This window comes from Centropristis striata, chromosome 15 (genome assembly GCF_030273125.1).
Source record: "Centropristis striata isolate RG_2023a ecotype Rhode Island chromosome 15, C.striata_1.0, whole genome shotgun sequence".
Taxonomy (NCBI): Eukaryota; Metazoa; Chordata; class Actinopteri; order Perciformes; family Serranidae; genus Centropristis; species Centropristis striata.
In genome coordinates this window covers 10,350,410-10,374,291 of record NC_081531.1, presented here as the reverse complement: position 1 = coordinate 10,374,291, position 23,882 = coordinate 10,350,410, and the positions used below count along the sequence as shown (strand labels likewise).

The window sequence follows — 23,882 nt, the reverse complement described above, 5'->3', positions numbered from 1 at the left end:
GTTGATCTTCCCTGTGTGATAAAAGCACATTATCTTCTCCCTCAGGTTTGTATCAGATCAGATGATGCGTGAGAGATTGTTTAATCCAAGACCCAACTGAAAACAGCTGGTCTTGTCTCCCAGTGCTCTCTCCTTATCTCCTTTTAGCAGTCCAGTCCAACAGCAACTGTCAGAAATAACTTGAGAAACTCCTCCAGCACTCCGTCCCATATTCAGTCTTTACATTCATCTTCCTGTTTTTGGAAGCAATATAATTAAATCAGATGACAACCCATTACTTATGACTGTGGTGACTACAGTACAAATTATATCTGGGTTTTCTAAATTGACATTTTTCTCAAAGCCCATATTTAGTTGTTTTTTTTTAACCAGTCTTGTTTAAGCAATGATGTCATCATACTTCATGTTTGTTTTGTCAGACCATGCAACAGCCGATAGCTGAGTTGCTTTTACAGGAAGATGCCCACCTCACACTCTGTGTCTTGGTTAGGTGGTGAGTTTGTCTCTCAAAGACATTTGGGTTCCTATCTAGGCCATTGTAAAGTAAGTGGGACACAGTTCTCTGCAGAGAAAGATGGAAAGTTCATATTTGCAGTCCCACAGTGGTCCAAAGAAGGTGAAAAGTAGATTCACTTAAACTGTAAAGTTACTGTGCAGTTTTTATGTTTTTGCTTTACAGAAGGTTTACTGTTTTTAAGACATGCTTTCAAATGTAATATTATCTTAGTATGTTTGGTTGTTGCTTAGTTCCCTCTCATTTTAGAATAAAAATGAAATGAATATAACCTCAAGGGGGGCATCCTAAATTTTGCCTCACTTCCTCATTTAGCCTACACAGAGATTATATCACGATGAGAAGTCAAACATGTGCTTGGCAGTGAGTGTTACTGTAGCTTTGTAAACTGATCTAAAGGGAGGTGAGCCACCCCAGCTGAGGTGACCAGGCAGGAGTTAGTCACAGGATCTTGCCTGGAGAGGTCTTAGTATCATGTGATGGACCAGCAGGGAGACACGCTCTCTCATATGGGCAACAAAAACAGAGTACATGCAGTGTGTTCGTAATCAAAGAAGTCCCTTAACACCCACAAACTTCCTCTAATAAAAAAACAGTGTAAAATATACCAGACTGGACAGGGATGCATCATATGACATTTTCAGCCGATATGATAACCAACAGTTGCCTGCTTCCCATGACTGATAGATATTAAATAACTGATAGTGTCACATTTTTGTGTTTTGCTTTATGTTTAATTTTCTGAGTAATACACACTAACTAAATTTCCCATTATCGACTCAATATATATTGTGCATTCCTCACATTTGTTCTCTGTTGGGAACATTATACTGATGTGGATCTCCGTATTGTTATTTAGTGTCTCAGTCTTTAGTGGTCAATGCCTACACTCCATTATTTATAGCACTGCCAACTATTGTTTACTGCAGATTTTTATTGCAGCATCACTTTTCCTGCTCTAAACTGCTGTGCTCCACATGCATCATTTCAGTCAGTGTAGTAAATGAAATAAGTGCCAGTTCAGGGAGAAAACAGACTATAGAGACTATAGAGGCTTTCCCCATTAACAGCACTGTGGCTCTCAGGGGCAGAAGATCAGGTTACCCTAACCCTGATCAATGACTCAGCCAGTCATCTGGGAGCTACAGAGCTCTTTACCAGTGCACTCTCTCCTTGGTTAAGTGCACTCCTTCCTCCTTCCATTTCCTACAGCTACTCTTGCCCAGATGAGTACATTTCCTTCTGGACATCAGTTGCACACCTTCAACAGTCTCTGTGTGACCACATCCTGTTGGAGCTGGAAAAATGGAGCCTTCATTGGTCTGCTTTTTAACTGTATTCCTGACAGAGGAATGTCAGTTGTGGCTTCAGCCAACTGCATACCTCTTACTAGATCTGTTGAGATAAAGCTGTGTGTTGGTCAGTGCCGCTGGTCTGACCAAATCAAGAGATAAGAGATTTTGTTCCCTCTCCTCCCTCCAGCAGGAAGTAGTTCAATGGTGTTGCTACTGGAACAACCTTAACTGCCCTCAGAGGTAATGCTTGGTTTATTTATTTTGGAAGAAACACAAAATACCACTAGGCAGTGCTAATACAGTGGTCTCCTTATTCACATCAAGCAAAGGTAAAGCTTAATATTCTTAGCTTCCTCTTAAATGCTGTGCAATTTTGGTGCTTGAGGAAGCAATTTGAATTGTGACTCACATCTGTAGCTAGTGTATTGCTCAAAGTTCAAATCCACAAGTCAAAGGTCACAAATTTGATTCAAGTTTAGATCCAAACTGTTTTTTTTTTTCATTTACGGTTTTTGATTTGTAAAGATAAACAGGTGATTGGTTTCATGCCCTGACAACAGTCTTTTACATTTTCAACTTCTTCATTTAAAATAAAAGATGATAATAAAGTTCATGATGAGTTCAGATGAGATATACCTGCCATGTTTTGGGGGAATGTACCTTTACTAAGACCAACAAGGAGGGGCATGTCACTGAAATGATAACAGCTGGTCCACCTTAAAGGTCAGTCCCCCTAAAGTGAGTCTCGGCTAAAAAAAAAATTGCAAACTTCACTTTAAACTGATTTTGATTGACAAAAACTTAAATCTCATTTTGATCAATTTTCAATGTAAAATGTATTTGCGACACCCCTAATATATATTTGCATTGTATATGTTCTTCTACATAGTATTTCTCTGGAAGATTTAGATCCTGCCCCATAAAGAAAAGAGGCAGAAACATAAACTGTGGTCATAAATCATAATTTGCAATTGTTTAATATTAATATGCAGTTTTAATAAATGGCTCGATTGTAGTCGGCAAGTTACATGTGAGTGAAGTTATTAACACAGTGTATTTATAAAGATATTAGTTTTTCATGGCAGTCAAAGACAGAAATTTTACAAGTCAAAGTCCAGTTTCCCACAGTGTTACTCGTCTTGTTCTTAGAGACTTGTTTGTTGTTCAAAGTGTTTTTAAAGGAAGATCATGTGTTCATATTTCAGCAGTGCTGACTGGTGCCTCTGGGGCACTGACAGTGTAGCAGACTGGTTAAAGAGAACAACCTTCAATGATACTGAGCATCTGTTTTGCAGTGGAGCTGAAAACACAGGCACATTAATGTTGTTTTTCATTTTCCTCTCTTCTCTGGACTTCTCTCAGGTGTGGGTAGCTGACTCGCAGCCATGTTGAAATCGGGCGCCACCAAGGTGGGGCTGCCCAAGCCGGGACTCCAGGAGCGGTCCAAGCAGGCCTCCTTGGCCCCCTCGTCCTCCACCACCACCTCCACAGCCATGAAGACCTCCAGATCCTCCAACATGCTGGCCTCAGACCAGCGCCTCAGCAGGGTGAGTCACAAACACATCAAAATTTACAACAAACATGAGTGATGAAGCTGCTTAATTCACTCCAGAACATGTTTTTAATATTATTAGACCTATATTGTTGATTCTAACAGTAGATTTGTTTCTAGCTGAAGAGAGCCAGCAGTGATGATGCCTTGACAAAGCCTGCACTGGGAGCTGCTGCCTCTGGCTCCAGGATGAAGAAGACTGTGACCACAGGAGCCATCTCAGATCTGGCAGAGGGCCGCCCTCGCAGCCTGTCAGGTAGGAAACTAGCACTCTTGTCAGATTTCTTCAAATAACTACACGAAAGTTGGGAAGTTGTCTATAATGTGAATAAAACAGACTGTGATCATTTATCTTTTGTGACATATAATTGAAACTGTACAAAGACAATATATTTTATGTTCAGTTAGTTTCTTTGTAAATAAACAATGGATTCTGAATTTGATGCATTTTGTTTTTATTCATGTTTTACACAACATCCCAACTTCTTAGTAATGAAGGTTGTAGTTTCAGAGACGTTATTTGATTTAAAAATCAGTGTGGTGCTGAGAGCAGCGAGAAAGAGCTGCAGTGTTAAAAAATGATGGTTTAGAGATCATCATACTAAACACCCAAGTATAAAAATATTGGCACTAACCAGTTGTGACCACTAGAGGGCCATAGTACACCACTAAAGCTGCCTGCCTCCGCTCCAAGGTGCTGGTGGTAACTCCTAGCTGGAGAGATGCTTCTCTTTCCCCTTTCCTCTTTTTTTCTCGTGTCTCTTTATTCTCGTTTTGTTGGCATTGATGGGGATGCAGGTGGCTGAGGAATGAGGTTCTCATGGGGTTTGGTCCAAAACTGAGGGACTGGATGCATTCATAGTCTGCTCCTCACACAACATCTGCTCAGCTGTGTGAACAGCACGATATGTTTTGGATGGCAAATAAGGAAAAATGAACTTTTTCTATCCAGAAAAAGAGAGAAATGATGTTGGTGGTGTTTGGCAGATATTTTGCTGTTATGTCATTTTAGTGTGTTTGTGTGCTTGTGATTATATACAGTCAGTGCTGATATATGTGTTTGTTTAGCTTGGTAATGGTATTGTATTATGGCCTGTGAACCCCAACGCTTTGAATGAATGAACAACTTTTGTTACTATATGCTCTCTCATGACATAACATAATTTTAGACAAACCATGATATTCTGCTTCTGCTCCACTGAAGATGGGTTTGTGAGCATTTCAGATCCTTCTCACATATATAATTTTCCACATGGCAAAGAATATTTCTGAAAACTGTTGAAATCAAAAATCCCAGTCATCCCAAGTATTTTGTTGATTTTATATGTAGCCTATGGTTGTGATAAACACTTTTAAAAAAGTGTTTGTATAATCTATCAAAGGGAAAAGTTGCCAATTTTCACCCGGCTTTGTGTCATTGCAGTGTGGGTAGTATATGCAGATGAAGAGCGGCTTCCCTCCATGTTGCCTGGAGCTCCCCGTTCATTCGCCAGCAAGGATGCGCACATGTACCACCCACACTGGAATGACACAAAGCCGGTTGAATATCTGCAAAGTTTACCTATTAAATTGGATTTATTATTGATATTGTACTTTGTATGAGCAAGACATGCCGCTAGAGCAACTTCAAATAGAGCTGATAGCAAAACATGAATTACATATAGGACAAATATGGGAGCAGATAATTACAGGGATTTGTTTGGCAGTAATTAGTGTTGTTCCCAACACATCCTTGGAAAATCCTCTGTGAGGGAGATAGCCGTGTTTGTGTATGGCGGCACATCCACACAGTGTGTAGATGCTGTGAAATTCTCCTTCAAAGGCTTGTTGTGCTGAAGCAAAGATAATTGAATTCTACTTGACAAAAGACTCCAGAGGAGCTAAGAAACCAAGGCCAAGTGAGGCTCTAGATTCTTACAAACACAATTAGACCATGATTTCACCCAGCCAGCTTTCATTGGATTGGGCTCTAATTAGCCAAAGTTTGGTTGTTCACACCCAAGGACGGGAGAACAGATTCCCACTTTGTGCTGTTAATGATAAATCCATCGCTCTACACATTCTGCACTAGTTCTGCAAGCCAGTTTCTGGTAGCCTACCAAAGTGGAGGAAATATAACTCTCAGTCATAAAGAAATCTTTAACAAAGGGTAGAGTTGTTAAGTAGCTGCAATTTGCACGGTACAGAGTAGTATTCTTTTTGTTAAAATGTTGCCATCACTACAGAAGCAAAATCTTCAGTCAAACGGGGTATCCTCTGTGCTACAGCTTCAAAGTTAACTAACCTCCTGTTATGTGCTCAAATAAAAACATATTAATGATCTGATCCCATCAAGCATGTTTAATCTGACTAATATTCCCATACGGTGAGCTGTTTTGTTCTGCACCTGGGCTCACCAGTGCACGTCATGACATATAACGACAGACAATGAATGGATGTGTCAAACAGGTCTCAGAAACCAAGCTCATTGGCAAGTTGAAAATCAAATCCGACACCTGAAAGAGCGGCAATGGTTAACCATGCATGCTAGCAGTGACAGTCATCATTTAGCCTGAAGTCACTGAGCCTTACCTGGGAGTTGAAATATCCACAAAGGGGAAATGCCATGATTTGAATATAGATTGGGGTGGTGATCCGTGGTATTTTCAACTCATTGATGTTGAGATGTAATGCTCTGAAATGTCTCAGTGTTTGCGTTCATTGATGTAGAAGGGAAGTCTCTGAGGTAAAACTCTGCTTTTGGTTGAAGAGAAGAGTCAAACATTTCCTTCATGACATTTTGAGATAAACGCTTTCACTCAAATACTGAGGTGTGTCTCAAGGCTTGTTTTACTGATATTGTCACCCATCGTTGTTGCCAGGTTGGTCATAAACAGATTGGTCTCTCCCTTGTTGATATGTGACATCACACAGTGACAAGAAGCAATCAGGACTGACTGGGCTCTGAGGCACGCTGCAGCAGAACTGTCATCATACCCGTCAGGCAGTAATTGAGTCTTTTCTCAGAGGCCGGCCAAGCGCATTTGGTGACTAGACTGTGGACGCATGACAAAATCCTCACTGAGCAGTGAAAACATACTTTTTACTTAACCCATTTGTGCCCGCAACTGATGTTTTTTTTTTAAATTTCCTTTGGTAGATGTGATCTTGTGGTCTTGGCTTGCGTACAAATATGAGAGGAAAAAATCTGAATTGTTCAAACCGCTGAAGACTTTCTTATCATTCTATATCTGGTCTTTGGGTATATGGGACTCCTGTTTTTGCAATAGACTTGATTATACTACCATACTATTTAAAATGCCAGAAAAGATTTGGTGTGTTCCAATATATACTATGTCAAATGCAGTGTACAAAAAGTACCAGGATGTCCTCCTGCAGCCAGTCACATTTTGCGTTGTGCAAGCCAGCATGCTTTTCTGTCTTTTCTGACCCACAATCCTCTGCACAGCATATACACTATATGGACAAAAGTATTCACCCTGCAATGACATTGTATTCAAATTCATAAACTTTAATATGGAGTTAGTCCCCCTTTTGCAGCTATAACAGCCTCCTCTCTTCTTAGAAGGCTTTCCACAAGGTTTCGGAGTGTTTTTGTGGGAATTTGTGCCCATTCATTCTGTAGATCATATATGAGGTCCGGCTGGGGCTGGGCAATATATCGATATAAAAGATATATCGATATATTTTTAAATGTGATATGGAATTGGACCATATCGCATATATCAATATAGTTCAAATTTGCACTGTGATACTTGCTTGAGGCAAGCTGCAGCTTTTATTTAAGATATATTTTCATTTAAATGTGCACTTTATGGAGCTTTGATTTTTTTTTTTGAAAAGGTACTCCTTTTGTTATACATTATTTATGTTCACTTAAATAAACGGTTTCAATAAAACTACTTGTGAGATGTCATATATGGCTTTGACTGAATCGTTGAACATAGGGCTGGGCGATATAGCAATATGAAAGATATATCGGTATATTTCTAAATGTGATATGGAATTAGACCATATCACATATATCGATATAGTTTAAATTGATTTTCTTTCTTTATATATAAATGTTGCCCTTATTAGAGTTTGTCATATTTAATTATTTTGTAATGTTTGTTATTCTTTCCTCATACAAATATATTTATTGCAGAAAGAGATTGGCCTATTTTATTTCATAGCCTATATTTATTTAAGATTTTTTTTATTTAAATGTGCACTTTATGGAGGTTTAATTTGAAAAAAAAAAAGGTACTCCTGTTGTTATGAAGTATTTATGTTCACTTAAATAAACGGTTTCAATAAAACTACTTGTGACATGTCATATTTGACTTTGACTGAACATTAGCTCTTACTTTGCGATAAAAATATCAGGATATATATCGTATATCGATATTCAGCCTAAATATATCGGGATATGACTTTTGGTCCATATCGCCCAGCCCTAGGTCCAGCACTGATGTTGGACGAGAAGGCCTGGCTCGCAATCTCTGTTCCAGTTCATCTCAAAGGGGCCCGATGGGGTTGAGGGTCTCTGTGCAGGCCAGTCAAGTTCTTACACACCAAACTCATCAAACCATGTCTTTATGGAGCTTGCTTTGTGCGTTGGGGCACAGTCATGTTGGAAAAGAAAAGGGCCTTCCCCAAACTGTTGCCACAAGGTTGGAAGCATAGCATTGTCCAAAATGTCTTGTTATGCCAAAGCAAAAACATTCACTGGAGATAAGGGACCCAGCCCAGACCCTGAAAAACAGCCCCACAGCATTATGCCTCTTCCACCAAACTTCACAGTTGGCACATTGCAGTCAGGCAGGTAACATTCTCCCAGCATCTGCCAAACCCAGACTCGACCATCTGACTGCCAAACAGAGAAGCGTGATTGGTCACTCAACAGAACACGTTTCAACTGCTCCACAGTCCAGTGACGATGCGCTTTACACCACTACATCCGGCGCTTGGCATTGGACTTGGTCATGTAAGGCTTGCGTCTTGCACAGTTTTTGTGCTCACATTAATTGCAGTGAAAGTTCTCTTCCGCTTCGTGGCTTTTGTTTCTAAGTGATTCCACTTTCTAATAATATCGTCTTATTGCAGAGGTAGCATCCTATCACAGTAGCATGCTTGAAGTCACTGAGCCCTTTTGAACGACCCATCACAAATGTTTGCTAATGAAGACTGTATGGCTTGCTTGACTTTATACACCTGCACCAAGGGGTCTGATTGAAACACCTGAATTCAGTAATTAACAGGTGTGGCCAAATACTTTTGTCCATATAGTGTATATGATCAAGAGGGTAAAAATTCACAGTGGAATATATTGATGAAGTAGAACGTCCCAATACTAATGCATACTGCATTTACCAGTATGTACTTTGAGGGGCATCTGCTGTATGTATAAAAAAAGTAAAAGAAAATGTATGTGATTTGGAAGGCAGCCTCTGTATGATTTTTCAATTGCTCTTAAAAACTAGAAGGAGCCCAACTTAGTATTTGGTATATTTGGCATCAAAAATATACACATATATGCAGTGAAAAATGAATACAATGTAATTTTCCTTTTTTTTTTTTTCAGAAATTCTATTTGATTTTTCAGGGAACCTAAAAAGGCTTTAGACTAATCAGGGCAAATGTTGTCTCGTATTGTTTCCTTATCATACTAAATATAGTCTTTGTTAATAAATGGGTTACATTGCATGGACTCAGAAAGATTAAGATACCCCCCATTGTTTACACTCAATTTCTGAAATGAAGACTGCACTAGTGAGATGCATCTTTTATTTTCTCATGTCTTATGAAAACTGGGTCAGATGTGCCTGAGATTGTGTTCATACAAGAGAAAGCAAAAACACAAACATTAAAGCTCCTTGTACTAATCAGTGTCATTTTGAATAAAGAATGCAGCACTGTGAAGACACTGGTGTAGCATATTTTCTTAAATTCTGATTTGTGCAACAAACTGTCTTACGTCATAAAATTGATCTGTAATTCTCTTTTCCTGGTTGCAATTAACCAAGATTAGCCATTTTTATTTTGATCTTTGATAATATTTTGATGGTTCTTCTCATCTCCACTTCACAGTAGACATCAAATATGCAGTTATGGGCTTTGTAATAACTGGCAGATCTTACTGTAGACTTCAAAAGCACAAAAAATAGATTCAAGCACAGTTGCCATACTTTTATTGGGCTTTAAATGCAATCACAGTAGGCTTGACGACTGTAAATCAGCAAGTATCCCTCGAAAAAAACCCATCAAGTGCATTACACACACACACACACACACACACACACACACACACAGTACAGTATTGGCTTAAAAGGTCAGCTGACTGACAGTCTGACCCCGCCCTGGCCTACCCTCACAGCATGCCTTGCTAATGAGTCAAAACTGTTATTTTTGCTAATGGAGTCTTTCCCCTATCCCACTTGGCACTTAACCAACTCTTCCATGCTGTCAGACAACGGGTTAAAACCCAGCCTCGCCCTGATGACTTATTTAAAACAGCTCATCAATAATTCAGCAAAGCTTTCACTTGGAGAGGAGTCCCTGTGGAGTGAGCAAGGAGAAGAGACAGAAGGAGATAAGACTGTCCTGCTCTATAAATAACAAGCCTGCTGTGGGTGACTGCAGGGCATAACTTTTGAACAAATGGGCACTTCATTGACAGGCGCTTTCCTTACCTCTGTTCAGTCAATGCTTTCACACTGATCGTTAATGTTTGGCTGAGTGGAGTTGAGCTTAACATAAATATCTTTCAGTGAGTCTTTCCCCTGTCTGATTCAGTGAAGTACACTTGTTTGATTTCCAGCACTTTAATGGTCACAGTTGGTAGCTGCTTCAGCATTTATCCAGCTCTACAAATACTTCACCCTCTGTAGCAATTTGCCAACACATTTGCAAGTCAATGATAGTAGTAGTAGTATTCAAATACAGTTAAACAGAACAGATAAAGCATTGCTTTCCTATAACATCATCAATATGGTCATATGGATAAAATCTTCTATTCTTGATACAGGTCATTTCGTGTCTCAGTAACAACTTATATCATGATACAGCACTTTTTCTGGCAATTCAATAAATAAATAGTGTATTTGTGTATACTCCATAGTCTCGTTAGCAAAACAGAACTTGTGGTTCTCTCCAGCTTCACTCCCATGTGCAGGGATCAGAACAGAAAGTGTTGTCCAAATGATGTAAATACAGTCATAATGCTGGTATATTGACATTGCCATAAAATTATATTAAAAATAATAGTAATTTGATATGTATCATCATGTCACCCGGCCCTAAGACAGGCATGTTATACTGGTAGCGGCTAATGTTGCCTTGAACCTAGCATAGCCCTAGCCTCAAGAAGCTAAGGAGTGCACTACAGAGGTTTGGTTATTTGTGTGACATCACATGAGACAATATATCAGACTTTGTGCAACTCTTTTTCACATATCCAGTTGTACTCTCTAAGATCTATCTTATTGAGAGTTTTGTAAAAAGCGACAGAGTTCCCCCCCATGGGAGATTACAAAGTATGGTATATTGATTTTTATAAATATATGTCTACAAATAAATAGGTTTGAAATACACAGTTGTTTATGTAATTCATTTGGAGCCTCATCATTGAAAAATAGATTACAAAATTACAATAAAGTACAAAAGTAAATCTTACTAAATTCAATTGCGACCTAAAAGGAACCATTTAAAGATTTGTAAATCAGCTTTCTGTATTTTCTGGTCAAGCCAGAAAGAAATGTGCTTTGCTCTAATCATATTTTCTTTTGCTCTATTTCATGATTTATTCCTTGCTCCTCTTGTGTATTTTTAGTAGCATCTAGTATCACTCTCTGCCTTCAGGTAGGATTTGGAAACGGATACATCTGTTGGTTTTACTGAGTTTCTGCTGCATGCTGTCTTTCTCCCGAGTGACATGCCAGCGCAATACTGTCACCTCATAAATCTCCCTCAGCAAAATATGAATTAACCCGGATTAGCTTTGCCAAGAAGCATCAAGCTCTGTCATGACACAACGTTCACTTTACTGTCCTCCTCACCTCCTGATTGTAAACATAAAATAGTGACATGCTGTCTCACACACATAGATAATGTTTCATCTGTCATCTCTACTAACAGAATTGTTTTAATGATTTCAACTAGTCAGGGATAGTTGTTGCTTTCGGGGCATAAAACTCTGATTTAAATGCATCTTGTCTATGCTTGTCCTGCTCCAAGCAAAATACTGCATGCTAAAGATGCAAGTGGATTTTTGCTGTGTCATTCCCCAAATAGCCATCAGTCAGACAGAGGGCGTTCTTGTGTTTAACCTCGAGGCTCTGCTGTACCAAAGGTCTGCTGTCAGAGAGTGATGGAGATGAAGTTTCTCTCAGATTGTTCACCATATGTGAGGTTTGCCAGCCACACCAGATGGACTATGACTTTCTATTCCCTATTAATCAGCTCATAGCTCATATCATTTCCTCATAGCACAGATTCAGAGGGAAGATGGATGTATGATGCATGTGTCAGCTGACTTTAGTAAAGAGTCACAGTGAAGGATAAGCAGAGAAAAGAGTGTATGCAGGGATCGAAATGGACAAATGATTCTACTTGAACTGTCTAATCTATCAGAATTGTATTTTTCCAAGCTTTTATTGATGCCGGCATGTTTTTCTGACAGTTGTGCATCGTAAAACAACAAGGAAAAACTCTTGCTTCTACTCTTATAAGAAGGAGTCATGGCAGAGAAGAAGAAAGGCTCTAAAGCCTTGCTTCATTTCACAAATAAAAGTGCTTTATGTAATGTCCTTAAAATGATCCTTGCAAGCGAGAGAGGAAACACCATCATATGAACATCTTTCTACCCAACATGGGCTTAAATTCAAAGAATGCCATGTATTTGACTCTCCGTGCCAGAGCAACAGAGCAGCACGTCCGTTACCGAGGATAAAATTGATATAATAACATTAGCAACACAGGCTTGGACATAGAGCACCCGAAATAAAAAAAAAAATGGTGCACAAATATTCTCTCATTTCTTTCATTTTCACTGAGTTTAGACTTGGGATAATAAAATAGTTGCGTTGATGCCAAAAACCAGTGTAGACTTGCTTTTTTTTTGTCCACACAGAAAATTGATCAGAATGACAAAGGGAATTGATAAAGATTCAGACCAATACGCAGAATTGTTAATGGCATTGTTATCAGTAAAATCTATCAATTCCCATCCTTAAGTGTGTATGAGCTTTCTGCACAACTCAGACACGAGACTCAGTCGTAACATGGTCCCAGCGGGGACGTCTGTCTGTGTGTCAGAGTTTGGGAGGCAGGAGGAATAAAAGGTATGGGCCTTGTGCTCCTCATATCTGTCAGATGAATTAATCAAACACGCCTCAGTCCACTGGGACGCCTCAGCCTGCATAAGCACTCAGCCATGACAGACGCACACTGACACAAGCAGTAAAAAGACAAGCATGCATGTGACGGACACACACAAATATGCATCCAAAAATACACACATCTTTAACTTTTCTGTCTCCCATACTGCCCTATCCAAGTCTAAATATACACTACAGTATGTAGAGTATGATAATGCACTTTATTATGCATACAGTGTAAAAAGGATTATGACAGGGGGCAATAGCTTTACTCCTACTCACTACACTGTATCTGAAGGGTTTGCTCCAAAGGCCAGAATTAACACTGTATCTACGCATCCAGCATCATCTCAGACATAAACACACCTGGTCCCTTTTAGGTTTGTTGACCCGAGTTTTGGCATCCAGTTTGAAATTCCTCCCCTGAGAAGCTTGTGACCCCAGCAAGTCCCCTAAAGATGCAAGACAGAGGAAAATGGTCTTGCCAGATCTTGAAATAGGCCTGTTTGGGCCCACAGAGATGGACGTCCTGTGGTGAGGAGAACATTCTTAGCTGGATTAGAGGCATGTTTGTTTACCAAGGTAGATGTGCCGCTCCAAGACGAGGGGAATATTAAGAAAGGCGGAGGAAAAATTCAGCAACAGTTTATGCAACATTCATAAGATATAAAAAGGCTTGGAAGCAGCCGTGTACAGTATTGTATCAAAGGGCTAAATATTCAGCCTGACGTGGGCAGAATCATGCAGCAGCAAACAAAACCTTCCTAACAGCTACTGCAGAATTTTTCTAAAAATGCTTTTCTGGCCAAAGATTGGAATATTTAATGCATCAAATGCATATTGAGCAATAACACAAATTTGAATTGCCAATTCTTTAGTATTCTGCTTCTTCATTTTTATTTTCACAGCTCTCTTCAGCAGTGAACACAAAGGCAAAGAACTGGTGGCTCGGAGCTTATGTAACCGAGATGCTCATCCTGCTAAAAATATCAGCTTATCTGTGTCAAGTATGGCCTTAAAAATTGATGATGCAGTTGAAATGAATTTTGATTTCTGATAAATAGTATTTCATACAGAGTTATGCCCTTGGCTAACAGAGGTTTTATTGTGGACTGTCGCAGCCCAGCATCCAGTATCATAGACACTCAGATAGTGTGGCATTGTGCTGTCTCATTGTATTACTGTAAACTGAGGTCGGATGAAACGCTATGGCTCTCTCTTCAGAGGGGTATGAATAAAAAATGTTTTGTTTACTAAAGTTGCTGCTCTTTTGAACAGTATGTGCAGTTTTAATCCCTGTTGTTTATTGTAACTGAGTATCATTTTGGTATAAATGTATGTTTGGCCCATAGATAAATTGAAAAATCTCTGTTTTTGTAATGAATTAGATTGGCACTTGGAGAGTGCAGATCACCACCAGGGCAAATGGTGCATTCATGTGCTCTTTGAATGATCCCATTGGAACATTGGTTTACCCTTCCACCAAGTTTTAATGAGAATCGGGCCAGTAGTTGTTCTGTAATCATCCTGACAGACAGACAAACCACACTGAAATCATTACCTTCTTGGTGCAGGTAATTAGTGACACCAATTTGCCCGTTTTGAAGACAAGAAGTTTCTGACATCTTTGTGTTTCGGACAAATTTCCAGAAGGGTTTCTAAAGGTTTTTTCTGATAGTTGCTCATACAGTATGTGCACACGTAAAAACACAACACTGAACACCCTGCAACTGAAAATGACAAGTCATTCTCCCTTTCAACTTGGTACTTCTAAGCTTGTGCCATCATGAATATTTACACCATGCATACATTGTGAATGAGGAAGAGTCTTCCCCTCAGCCCCACCAAAACTAGCACACCACCCCCCATCTTCATACACATGTAGACACACTCACATGCACACTCATGCTATTGTTCCCCACTGTGTGCACAGCAAGCCTGGGGTTGCCTCTTTTCCCCCAGACCTGCATCTCTTTTAACCATTTACAACCCTGATTCCCAAAAAAGTTGGGACAAAGGATTCACAAATGATCGCTTAGACAACATCACAAGTTTATTGGAATCAGGGTTGTATGAAGACTTTTGTTGGGAATTTGTAGTTGTGATTTAGTGAGGAGGAGTGGGTACAAAGCCTTTGTGTGAGGTCCCATGCTGCAAGTTTCCTTAACAAGAAAAAACTAGAGCTGCACTGTCACCCTCTGCCAAAAATACAAATAGTGCCTTTTCTTTCTTTCTACTCTTCAGTCCTTCCTTCCACCCCCCTCTCTCTCCCTCCCTCTCTCTCTTATAGTCACTCGTCTTTTCAGTACCAGTGAGAGGGACGGTTCATCTCACCATTGTTCAACTGGTATTGGTGAGTGTAAACTGGCTGGCAGCAGTGGGAGGAGGTGTGTTAATATGTGTGTGTGTGTGTGTGTGGCCTGGGAAGCCACTCCCCCCTCTGAGCTGATTCCAGTCATCACAGCAATAATGAAGTGCACACGACTCTGCCCGCCCGCCCGCCTGCCACTGTGACATACTGTCACCGTCCTGGAGGACACGCACACTCGCACACATTCACACACACTCGCAGTTCACTCACTGACAGGACACGTAGCCTGCCTCCTCACACATGCACACTCACTCACACACAGTCCCGGAGAGGAGTGAGGAACAGAAAAAAGAACACCCGTAGGAGGAAAGAATAAGAAGAATTTCATGTCTCTTATGGTTTACTCTCTGTGCGACTGACTGACCGGTGCTGGCTGTGGGTGCTGAACAGAGACCCCGACACTCAGACACACACACCTCTCCACCCCCCCGCAGCCACGGATTCTTGGATTAGTCCGCCCCGGTGTGGAGAGTGGGAGTCGCGGAGCAGACCAACATGGGGAACCAGGCGGGGAGACAGGAGGAAACAGAGTCAGGTCTGCTTGTGTTGTTTGGCGGTTTGCCTCAGCATCACTTATCCCTCTTTGTCTGTGACTGTCTGGCTCTGTTGATGTAAAAGGCAGAGACATACATCTGCTGAATACAATAGATACGAGCTAATCTTCTGTCATGTCATGTCTGAGTACATCTCTGAAACGACAAGTCCTGACTAATGAATAGTGACTGACTTCTGGTTAATATGCCCTCGAGTCACAGACGCTGTTTAAAAGGGTTAGAAGTTAGCCGTTCTGCTCTGTTCTTGTGCCATTATTTGTGCGAGTGCGACCACACTTTCTGAGTGTGTAATTACTGATCTTGCGTGTTGTGTTTCAGTCAGTACAGGTCCGTCTGTGTGTATCTGTTTGCACCTGTGTGTAGATATTGGGCGGGGGAAAGTGCTGAGTGAGGTTTGCCTGACAGTAAGCGTGAGGGAACCTGCCAAAGGAGATGGTATCATCAGTCTCACTCTCATCCCTCCACTGCCCCGAGCTCACTGCGCCTCGCTAAGATTTCCATTTCAAAGTCCCTCTGAACTGCACTCAGCAGCAACTTCACGCTCATCGGAAGAAAAACCAAGCTCTTCCACGTCTGTAACCTCTCTGAATTTCTTTAACAAAACGAGCATTTGCATCTATGTGTACTTGTGTACACATAGTATGTATGTGCACAGTGCCTCCTCCTATCCATGCACATATATATATTCTAACACACGAAGCTTTATCATGTTTTTATGCTGTTATGTGATTACATTTCCATGTTTTCATCCCAACAAAAATAGACACTGAATAGATCAGAGTCAGGTCGCTTGCTAGGGCAACAAACAAGGACACAAACACACACACACACACACACACACACACACACACACACACACACACGATACAGTGAAGTATTTTGTCAGTAGTGGGTGTTAGGCTGCATCACTTCATAGCAGTAGCTTGTGTTGCTTAAAGATAGAGCACAGTAGGCTCAGATTGGAAGGCAATGGTTGCAAGCTGCTGCATGCTTGAAAAGATTAGCCCTCAATTTCTTCTCCATGCACGCGCACACACACACACACACTTAAAGTGCACAATTTATACATTATACACAAAACAATAGATTGTTGTGTGTTGAGTCAAACATTAGGATTAAGGAAGCTAATATTTCAAATTTTTTGCTGATTATTACAAAGCAAAATTGGACTGCTTGTTGATGACTATTATACTTGGTGCTAAATAATTATGGCATTGTTGCACATAGGTGGTATGTGGAAGTATTGTTTGGTCAGCCAGTGAAAGAATATGCCATCACAGTCACACTCTGTGTCATCAATCATGTTCCCCAGGCTGTGAGAAGTATTTAAACACCGCTTGGTACAGTACACCATGATCCTCACTGGTCCAGCTTCCCACATGAACCTCCATTATGGAATGAAGCAGTCAGCAATATTATTAATCGAGTGACCTGTTATTCTTATGAAAAAGTGCTCTCCATTTTCTCAAATGAGGCTCTATAGTAAATGAGAATTGATCATCAAATGGCTTGATTTTTCATTATGTCATGAAGCTATAGATCCAAGAGAGCAAAGACGCACAGAAGCACGGTACATTTTACATGGTAGTAGAATTATAATAAGCATACTGACTTTTAAGCTTTTAATTGAAGCAGGGTATCTGTATCTGCGTTTCTTTTCTGATTTGTTATGAACTCTTAACATTAGCTTCCCTTCCACACAGACGGTAAAACAGCCAGCTGAGGTTTGTCAGACTTTGGGCTTGGAAAGTAGAATAACAATTCTCCAGCTGTAAGTCAGAAGAAAATGTGGGAACTCGTTCAGGTTTGATTGATGGTGTTATCTGTGAAGTGGCAGTCTAAGGAGTAAGCTGTCTGCCGCAGTGATAAGGAGGTCGTTATCAGAACCAAATTACACTGAAGGCTACTACACCGAGCCTTCCTGTCTCCTCACTGGCTCACTCAGGAGAGCAGCCAAGACCGGAGCCTGCGGTCAGCATGTTGTCGGCTGCTGATGAATTGTCAGTAATATATTGTCCAATAACAGTGGGTCTGTTTTCAGAGCTGCAACTCAGTCAGTTGTACCCATCCGGACCCAGGCTTAAAGGGAAGTTAAAGCATGTTTGTGTAGTGAGGTAAAGTAGGTTGTCATGACGTTCACATAGTCAAAAATGGGAAATTTTTACACACTTGTGGCTTCTCCAGAAGTTTGATTGCGATGCTTGAAGGTAGCTGTAACGTTTTAAAGACGCTGCCAAAAACAGTGTTGTTGAAAGTGGGGGATGCTATCGGTGTAGCCATTGGCGTGTTGCCACTGGTATAACGTTGTTTCTGTTTACACTGCAGCACAGTAACTTGACATTGTTTTTTTATTGGTGCTGGGACATAGGGATGAAAAATGAATTGGAATTTTAGCCAAATTGCAATATGGACGAGAGTAATATTCAAACTGATATTATATAACAATATTTCTTTTTTTTTTTAAATCAAACACCAGAGCCCGACCGTTGTATTGGCCTTTAACAGATGTATTGGCATATATATTATCTGGTGAGAGCTGATATTAAAACATTTTTCACAGAATGTAATGCAGAAAAAAAAGCTTGTGTTATTTAGAAATAAATGAATTGCATAGTTTGTCTAGTGAAACCCACTTCACCTTGTGGTGCCAAGCAGCTCTGATGTCAACTCTATAGTGTCATTCAACACAGGGGCAGAAACACCAGCAAAAAGTAACGATTGCATTTTGGAAAGAAAACAGTATATCATAAAACAGTATCAACATCAGCCCTAAATTTGTATTGGTCGGGAGCTAATGATTTTAATATAATTTTAAATGAAAATGAGAATACTGATGTAAAAATTATTATTCCCTCTGATATTGTGAATTATATCGCAATTGCAGTATCAATCAAAACAATCTTAATAAGAATAAGAAAATTATTATTATTAATAATAATAATAATAATAATAATAATATTTTTTCCAAATCCTTTAGCCCTACTGGTAAAAACCCCCAGCTCAGCCCAGACATTCATTATGGAATTTCTCAAATTTAAACACTATAACTGCACAATAAAATTAATATTTAAATATTTTATAGGAATGTCTAAAATGGATATAAAAAGTGAAAATGTACTGTGTATTTATACTTCTGAATAAGTTTGTGTTCTAGATATTTTTACAGGCCTGGCAAGGTCACTCACATACTTAATCCCTCTACCTGACTTTCCTGTCAGCTCCGATGCATCTGTTAGTGCGGGACAACTACTAACAGATGCATCCTTTGTCATAGTAATTGGAGCATGGGTTCATTCCCATCATACCTCCGCCCAACATCAACGTAAGCAGGCGTCTAATCAACCGAAAACACCTGTGTAACTGTGCAGGGTCTTTTAATGGGGATTTTTATTATTTTTATTTATGCTTGTCAGCATAAATAAGTGCCACTTCAGTGGCCACCAGGCAACAGTGCATACATTTTTCGCACATATAATGTTAGAGCACAGCCGAGATGTTCCTATATAGATGCTAAATGCTTATCTGTCTGGTGAAGCACCGACACATTGTGCCTGGTGGGTTCCTCTCCCATTCAGAGCAGACACTTTGAGCAACAAGATAGATTGTGGAAATATGTCGATTATTGTACTATCTCAACTACACATCAGAGCAAATTGACGCAGAACAGGGATTCAACATGAGGAAGCAAGTTTGTCCAACTTCTGATAGCTGGGACACTGTGAGGAAGTTATCTCAGTCATACTTTCCATGGCAGTTAGCAGTTGGTACAGTAAACACACCAGCCATTCCACAGTGCTTTGTGTTTGCAGAGAGAGGCGTGTGCTGTTTAAATGTCCTGTTTGTGTAACTGGAGACTACAGCCTAGACATCAAAGGTAGTATATTATAGCCTTCAGATCTGAACTCATAAAAATCACTAATCTATGGCAGAACAACTAACAATGCTAGTATAAAACTGTCGTCCTAAAATACTTGAATTGGATCTGACATGTAAGCCAGTAAACCTGTGAACGTGTGTTCAATGCATGCCAAATCAACATTTGTGTATCTGTCAGCAGCTGGCTGTGGTTGGTCCTCACTCTGGGAACACTAATCCTGTAATTCTGTGGATGTAGGTTCTGCTGTCTGCTGTCCAGCACACTTTATGTCTTCAGAACAATCACATCACTTTCTCAGAGTGAAGTTGGGAGAACTGCTAGGTGTCATCTTGTTGATTATGTGTCTTCGTCCAGTCACAACAGAATTCATTAACACATCCTTGTGATCCAAGTGGCGTTGGAAGCCTGGTTATGTAGTGACTTCTTGAAGGTTGAATGACACAGCTAATATGATAGCTTCTTTGGTTCAGTCCTTTAAACCATATTATCATATATGCTATTTATTTTTCCCGTCCTCATATCTAAATGTATTTGTTGTCGATTAAACACATGGTTAAAATGGTCAGACAGTAGCAGTTTGGCATAATGTAGAACATGTCGTAGCTACGCGCAAAAGTTAACTTAGATTTAACTTAAATAATAAACACTGACTTTTAATTGAGCCATCAACCATAGCTCCTGGCGTCCCTACGTGTACTTTGTCATTCTTTATACTACATATTTTCACTTCCACTTTGGCTTCCATCATAATTACCACAGCCACTAGAGGCACTACCTAAAAGTCAATATGGATTGTAATAAGTTGCAATACAAACAGAGTATGGGGCAGTTTCAGAGGGAGGACTTGGGAATTTCCATGTCAAATTTCACCAATACTGCTTTGTGCTTGAGAGCAATGCATGCAGTTGCTTTGCCTTTTCTGTCTTCTGTAGCATCGGTTGCCTCTCTGTTGGTCATGTTTTAAACTGTGGTCCGTGGAAAGGAAGCCACAGTACTCAAGTGTTGCTTGAGATTAGAAGCTGATGTTTTTCTTTTTCATAAAACCCCGTTGTGGCTTAATCTTTCCACAGAATATGTTTTTTAGTCCTTTTTTTATGGCCAATCCAGGAAAGTAAATCACATCTTAATACATCCTAATTCTTTGTTCCAAAGGTATAAGGCTCGGATGGAAATCACCAGAAGCTTGAAACAAAGTTCAGCAATACTCATTACAACCTGTTTACCCATCACACACACTGATCCTATAAACCTGCAATCATGTAAAATGGCATATTATTACTCTTCAGTGAGTCCTGTGTTGAACTGTTTTCCATTTGGAGCATAAAGAAATTCTCCCTCTCAGTTGGCTGGTTTGTGATCCACGCTATTGGATATCTCTGTAGGCTATTGGCTCCATAAGTAGTGTAAAGCCGAGTGGATCAACATAAGGATGCTGTGTTAAAAGTCTTAACATGCGGGCCAGTTAAAATGATTCAATCAAAATGATTAAAGGAGCCAAAGGACCCAGGCCAAGTGGCCCTCTGTGGCTTGCCAGCTCTCATGCTGCACTTTTGTGCTGTGCTGCAGAGGAAGCACAAAGCTGTTCACTTTTCAGGCAGAAACAAGCATCCACTTAAATACACAGTGAAGTCTTTTTAAAGGCAGGGTGGAAGGTTTGCCTGGTCAGCTGTAGGGGCAATTGATGAACATGCCACCTGCTGACAACAGAGGCACAGCAACCACTGAGGACTAAAACTGTGTCAGGATGTATTTCAGCACATAAGCCAGTCTATATTATTTCTTTGTTGTCTCCAGTAACATTTCTGCAATACTTTCCTTCTACCTTTTTCATGATATCCAGCCTCTTTTAAAACAAATCTTATCTAAAACATGTATTTAATTTTCTAAAAGTTCCATATTTTGTAATTGTTATTGAATAAGAAAAGAAATATCACCTTAGTATATTTCCCCGTCTCCTCTCATTCATCCTGCATATCAGCCACTGGAAAAAAAAACTTGTCCTGATACCTATCAATTTATAATCTCAATTTATTTAGTGCACTGAACATTAAAGGCATAATGTGCAGGAATTATCCTTTATTGTTTGTGAACACAACTTTCAAACTTGGCTGCTCCTCCTCCTCAACTTAACGAAAGTGAAAGCAAACCCCAGATTCACTCTCATTTTGTAACAAGCTTTGTCCGCTTGCTGTTCAGCTTCACTGTATTTGCATTTTTGGGTGTCTGCATTTTTCATAGCCTGAAGGTTGTCACCCAGAAACTGTAAAATGATAAGAAAAGGGAAAATAAAGGCAGAAGGCAGGGTCGTTGCAGATACAGACATTGCCTGCAAAGTATACTTTACGTCTTTTATGCAGCTCAGGTTTTGTGGTGATGTGTTTGTATATAGAAGAAGCTGAATGGAGCCTACTGTGTAATTTGATGGTATTGTACAGTAGCACTTTCATTCAGCTGAGAGGAAGATATTTTGCAATAAAGAAAATGCAGGAAACAAGACATGCAACCAGCACAGACCGGTTTAATGTTATTGGTAAAAACTAGCCAAAAACAGTGGCGTCATCGGGTTAGCTGACAAAATAAATTATAATCAATTTTATGGGTGTAAAAGTCACAGCATGGTGACATTTCTTCCAATGAATCTTAGTCATTAACCCAAAGTTTGTTTTCTTTTAGAATTCGTTGATTCTGTGATGAACTAATGCCAAGTGCAAACAGCCATTCAAATCCTCTGTGTAGTCAGTCTGTAAACTCAGTGTCAAACACAGGTGTCAGACTGCTGTCAGCCTTCAGTGAATCTCTGCAGCTTTATCATATAGTCAAGTATATCTGGTTTACACAGCTGACACAGTGCAAATGAAAACACTACTCTACTTAAAATAAATCACATTGCCCTAGTTATGTATTGTTTGCCTATTTATTTATCATCTTACATATGATGTAATGTCCTAGACTGGTAGCAGAGTCAGAGATTTAGGCGTCATTTTAGGAAATATAGTGTAAGATGTTTCAATGCTGTATTCACAAAACTTTTATCTTCATTACAACATGTGTTATTAATCCAACTTGTGATTTTAAAGATGTGGACAGCACCTTATTGCAATGGGAGAGCAATTGTATCCTCAACAAGTGTTGCCATGTTTTCCAGTAGCACAATGTGCTGCTGACCATCCAGGCTAATCTCTGCTCAGTCACTGTGGCAGCCATGGAGCCTCGCTTCTGCCTATCTTCCACACCAGTAAGAGGAAAGGAATGCCTGTGAGTCCCAGCGTCTGTCTGATGGGCGCCTGTTGACCTATTTCATGCCCTGACAGTTGGACAACAGGAAGGCCAGAGACACTGACTGCGTTTTCTGTCTGTCCTCTTCACTTCCACCTGACTGAAAAACTGCACAGCACATTTCCTGGAACACAGAAGGGAAGACGTAGAGATTCCCATCCAAAGCTTTGTTTTTGACGACGACGACGTAGCCAGTGCGTCATTTCAGGTGCCAACTCTCTGACACTTGACCACCTGCAGTCATCAATTCATCATGACTCCTCACCCATGACCCCCCCCCCCCCCCCCCCCTCCTCCCCCCGGTTTTGGTAAATTGAAGACTTTGTGCACTTTGCTCACAATGCACTCTGTCACCTCTTGGCTGGCAGTCGGGCTGGACAGCATCCAGCCACACGGCTCCTGCTGTGATTTGAAAGCTTATCTTCATTAGAGAGAAAGAAGGCAGCACAGGGCATTACTGTGATCAGGGAGCTGACTTCCAATGGAATAACGGAATGCCTTTGGATTACTGGAAGTCAGTCCGTGTAATTCATTTAGATAATTAGTTAATGTAAACAACACAATCATTTCATATGCTCCGTCTCCTCAAGTCAAGTTTATAGAGGACGGTAGCAAGTCTGATTTTACTGTTGAAAGACTAATCTCTATTAACAAAGATTTCCACAAATGCAGAATCTGTAGGCAACAGGACAGATTGTTCACGGCCCTGGTTTCCATTTGTAGTCCAAGTAGTATTTACCAATCACATTTGAGCAGCCTATGGTCGAATGCAGGTAAAGAGTCCTTGTGGAGAGCAAAAGAGGCAGGACACATTGGCCAAAACGCAGTCTATCATCTTGCAACATTCAGCTTTTTATTTGTTTATTATTTGTTTGTTTATTTTTTTATTCATAGAGATTAGCTGAAATTTCGTCTGGACCATAGACTGTATAGAAGTTTGTATATAAAAGTATTTATAACTGTATGAACCTTTACCTATAAAACCCTTATAAAAAATATTGATGTTGCTAAAAGTTGCTGTCCCAACAGTAAACAGTGTTTGGCCAGCTACATCAGAAGCCAGATTTCTTTCCTATAGGCAGGC

General features: G+C 40.1%; 1 protein-coding gene across 1 annotated transcript in view; it reads left to right on the top strand.

The window, feature by feature from the left end:
- Positions 1-23,882, top strand: part of specc1 (sperm antigen with calponin homology and coiled-coil domains 1) — a 92,619-nt gene that overhangs the window by 14,053 nt on the left and 54,684 nt on the right. The window contains exons 2-3 of the mRNA XM_059351170.1: positions 3,172-3,356; positions 3,482-3,617. Of these exons, the coding sequence (XP_059207153.1) occupies positions 3,195-3,356; positions 3,482-3,617 (298 nt within the window). The 5' untranslated portion in view covers positions 3,172-3,194. The remainder of the gene's footprint in view (positions 1-3,171; positions 3,357-3,481; positions 3,618-23,882) is intronic.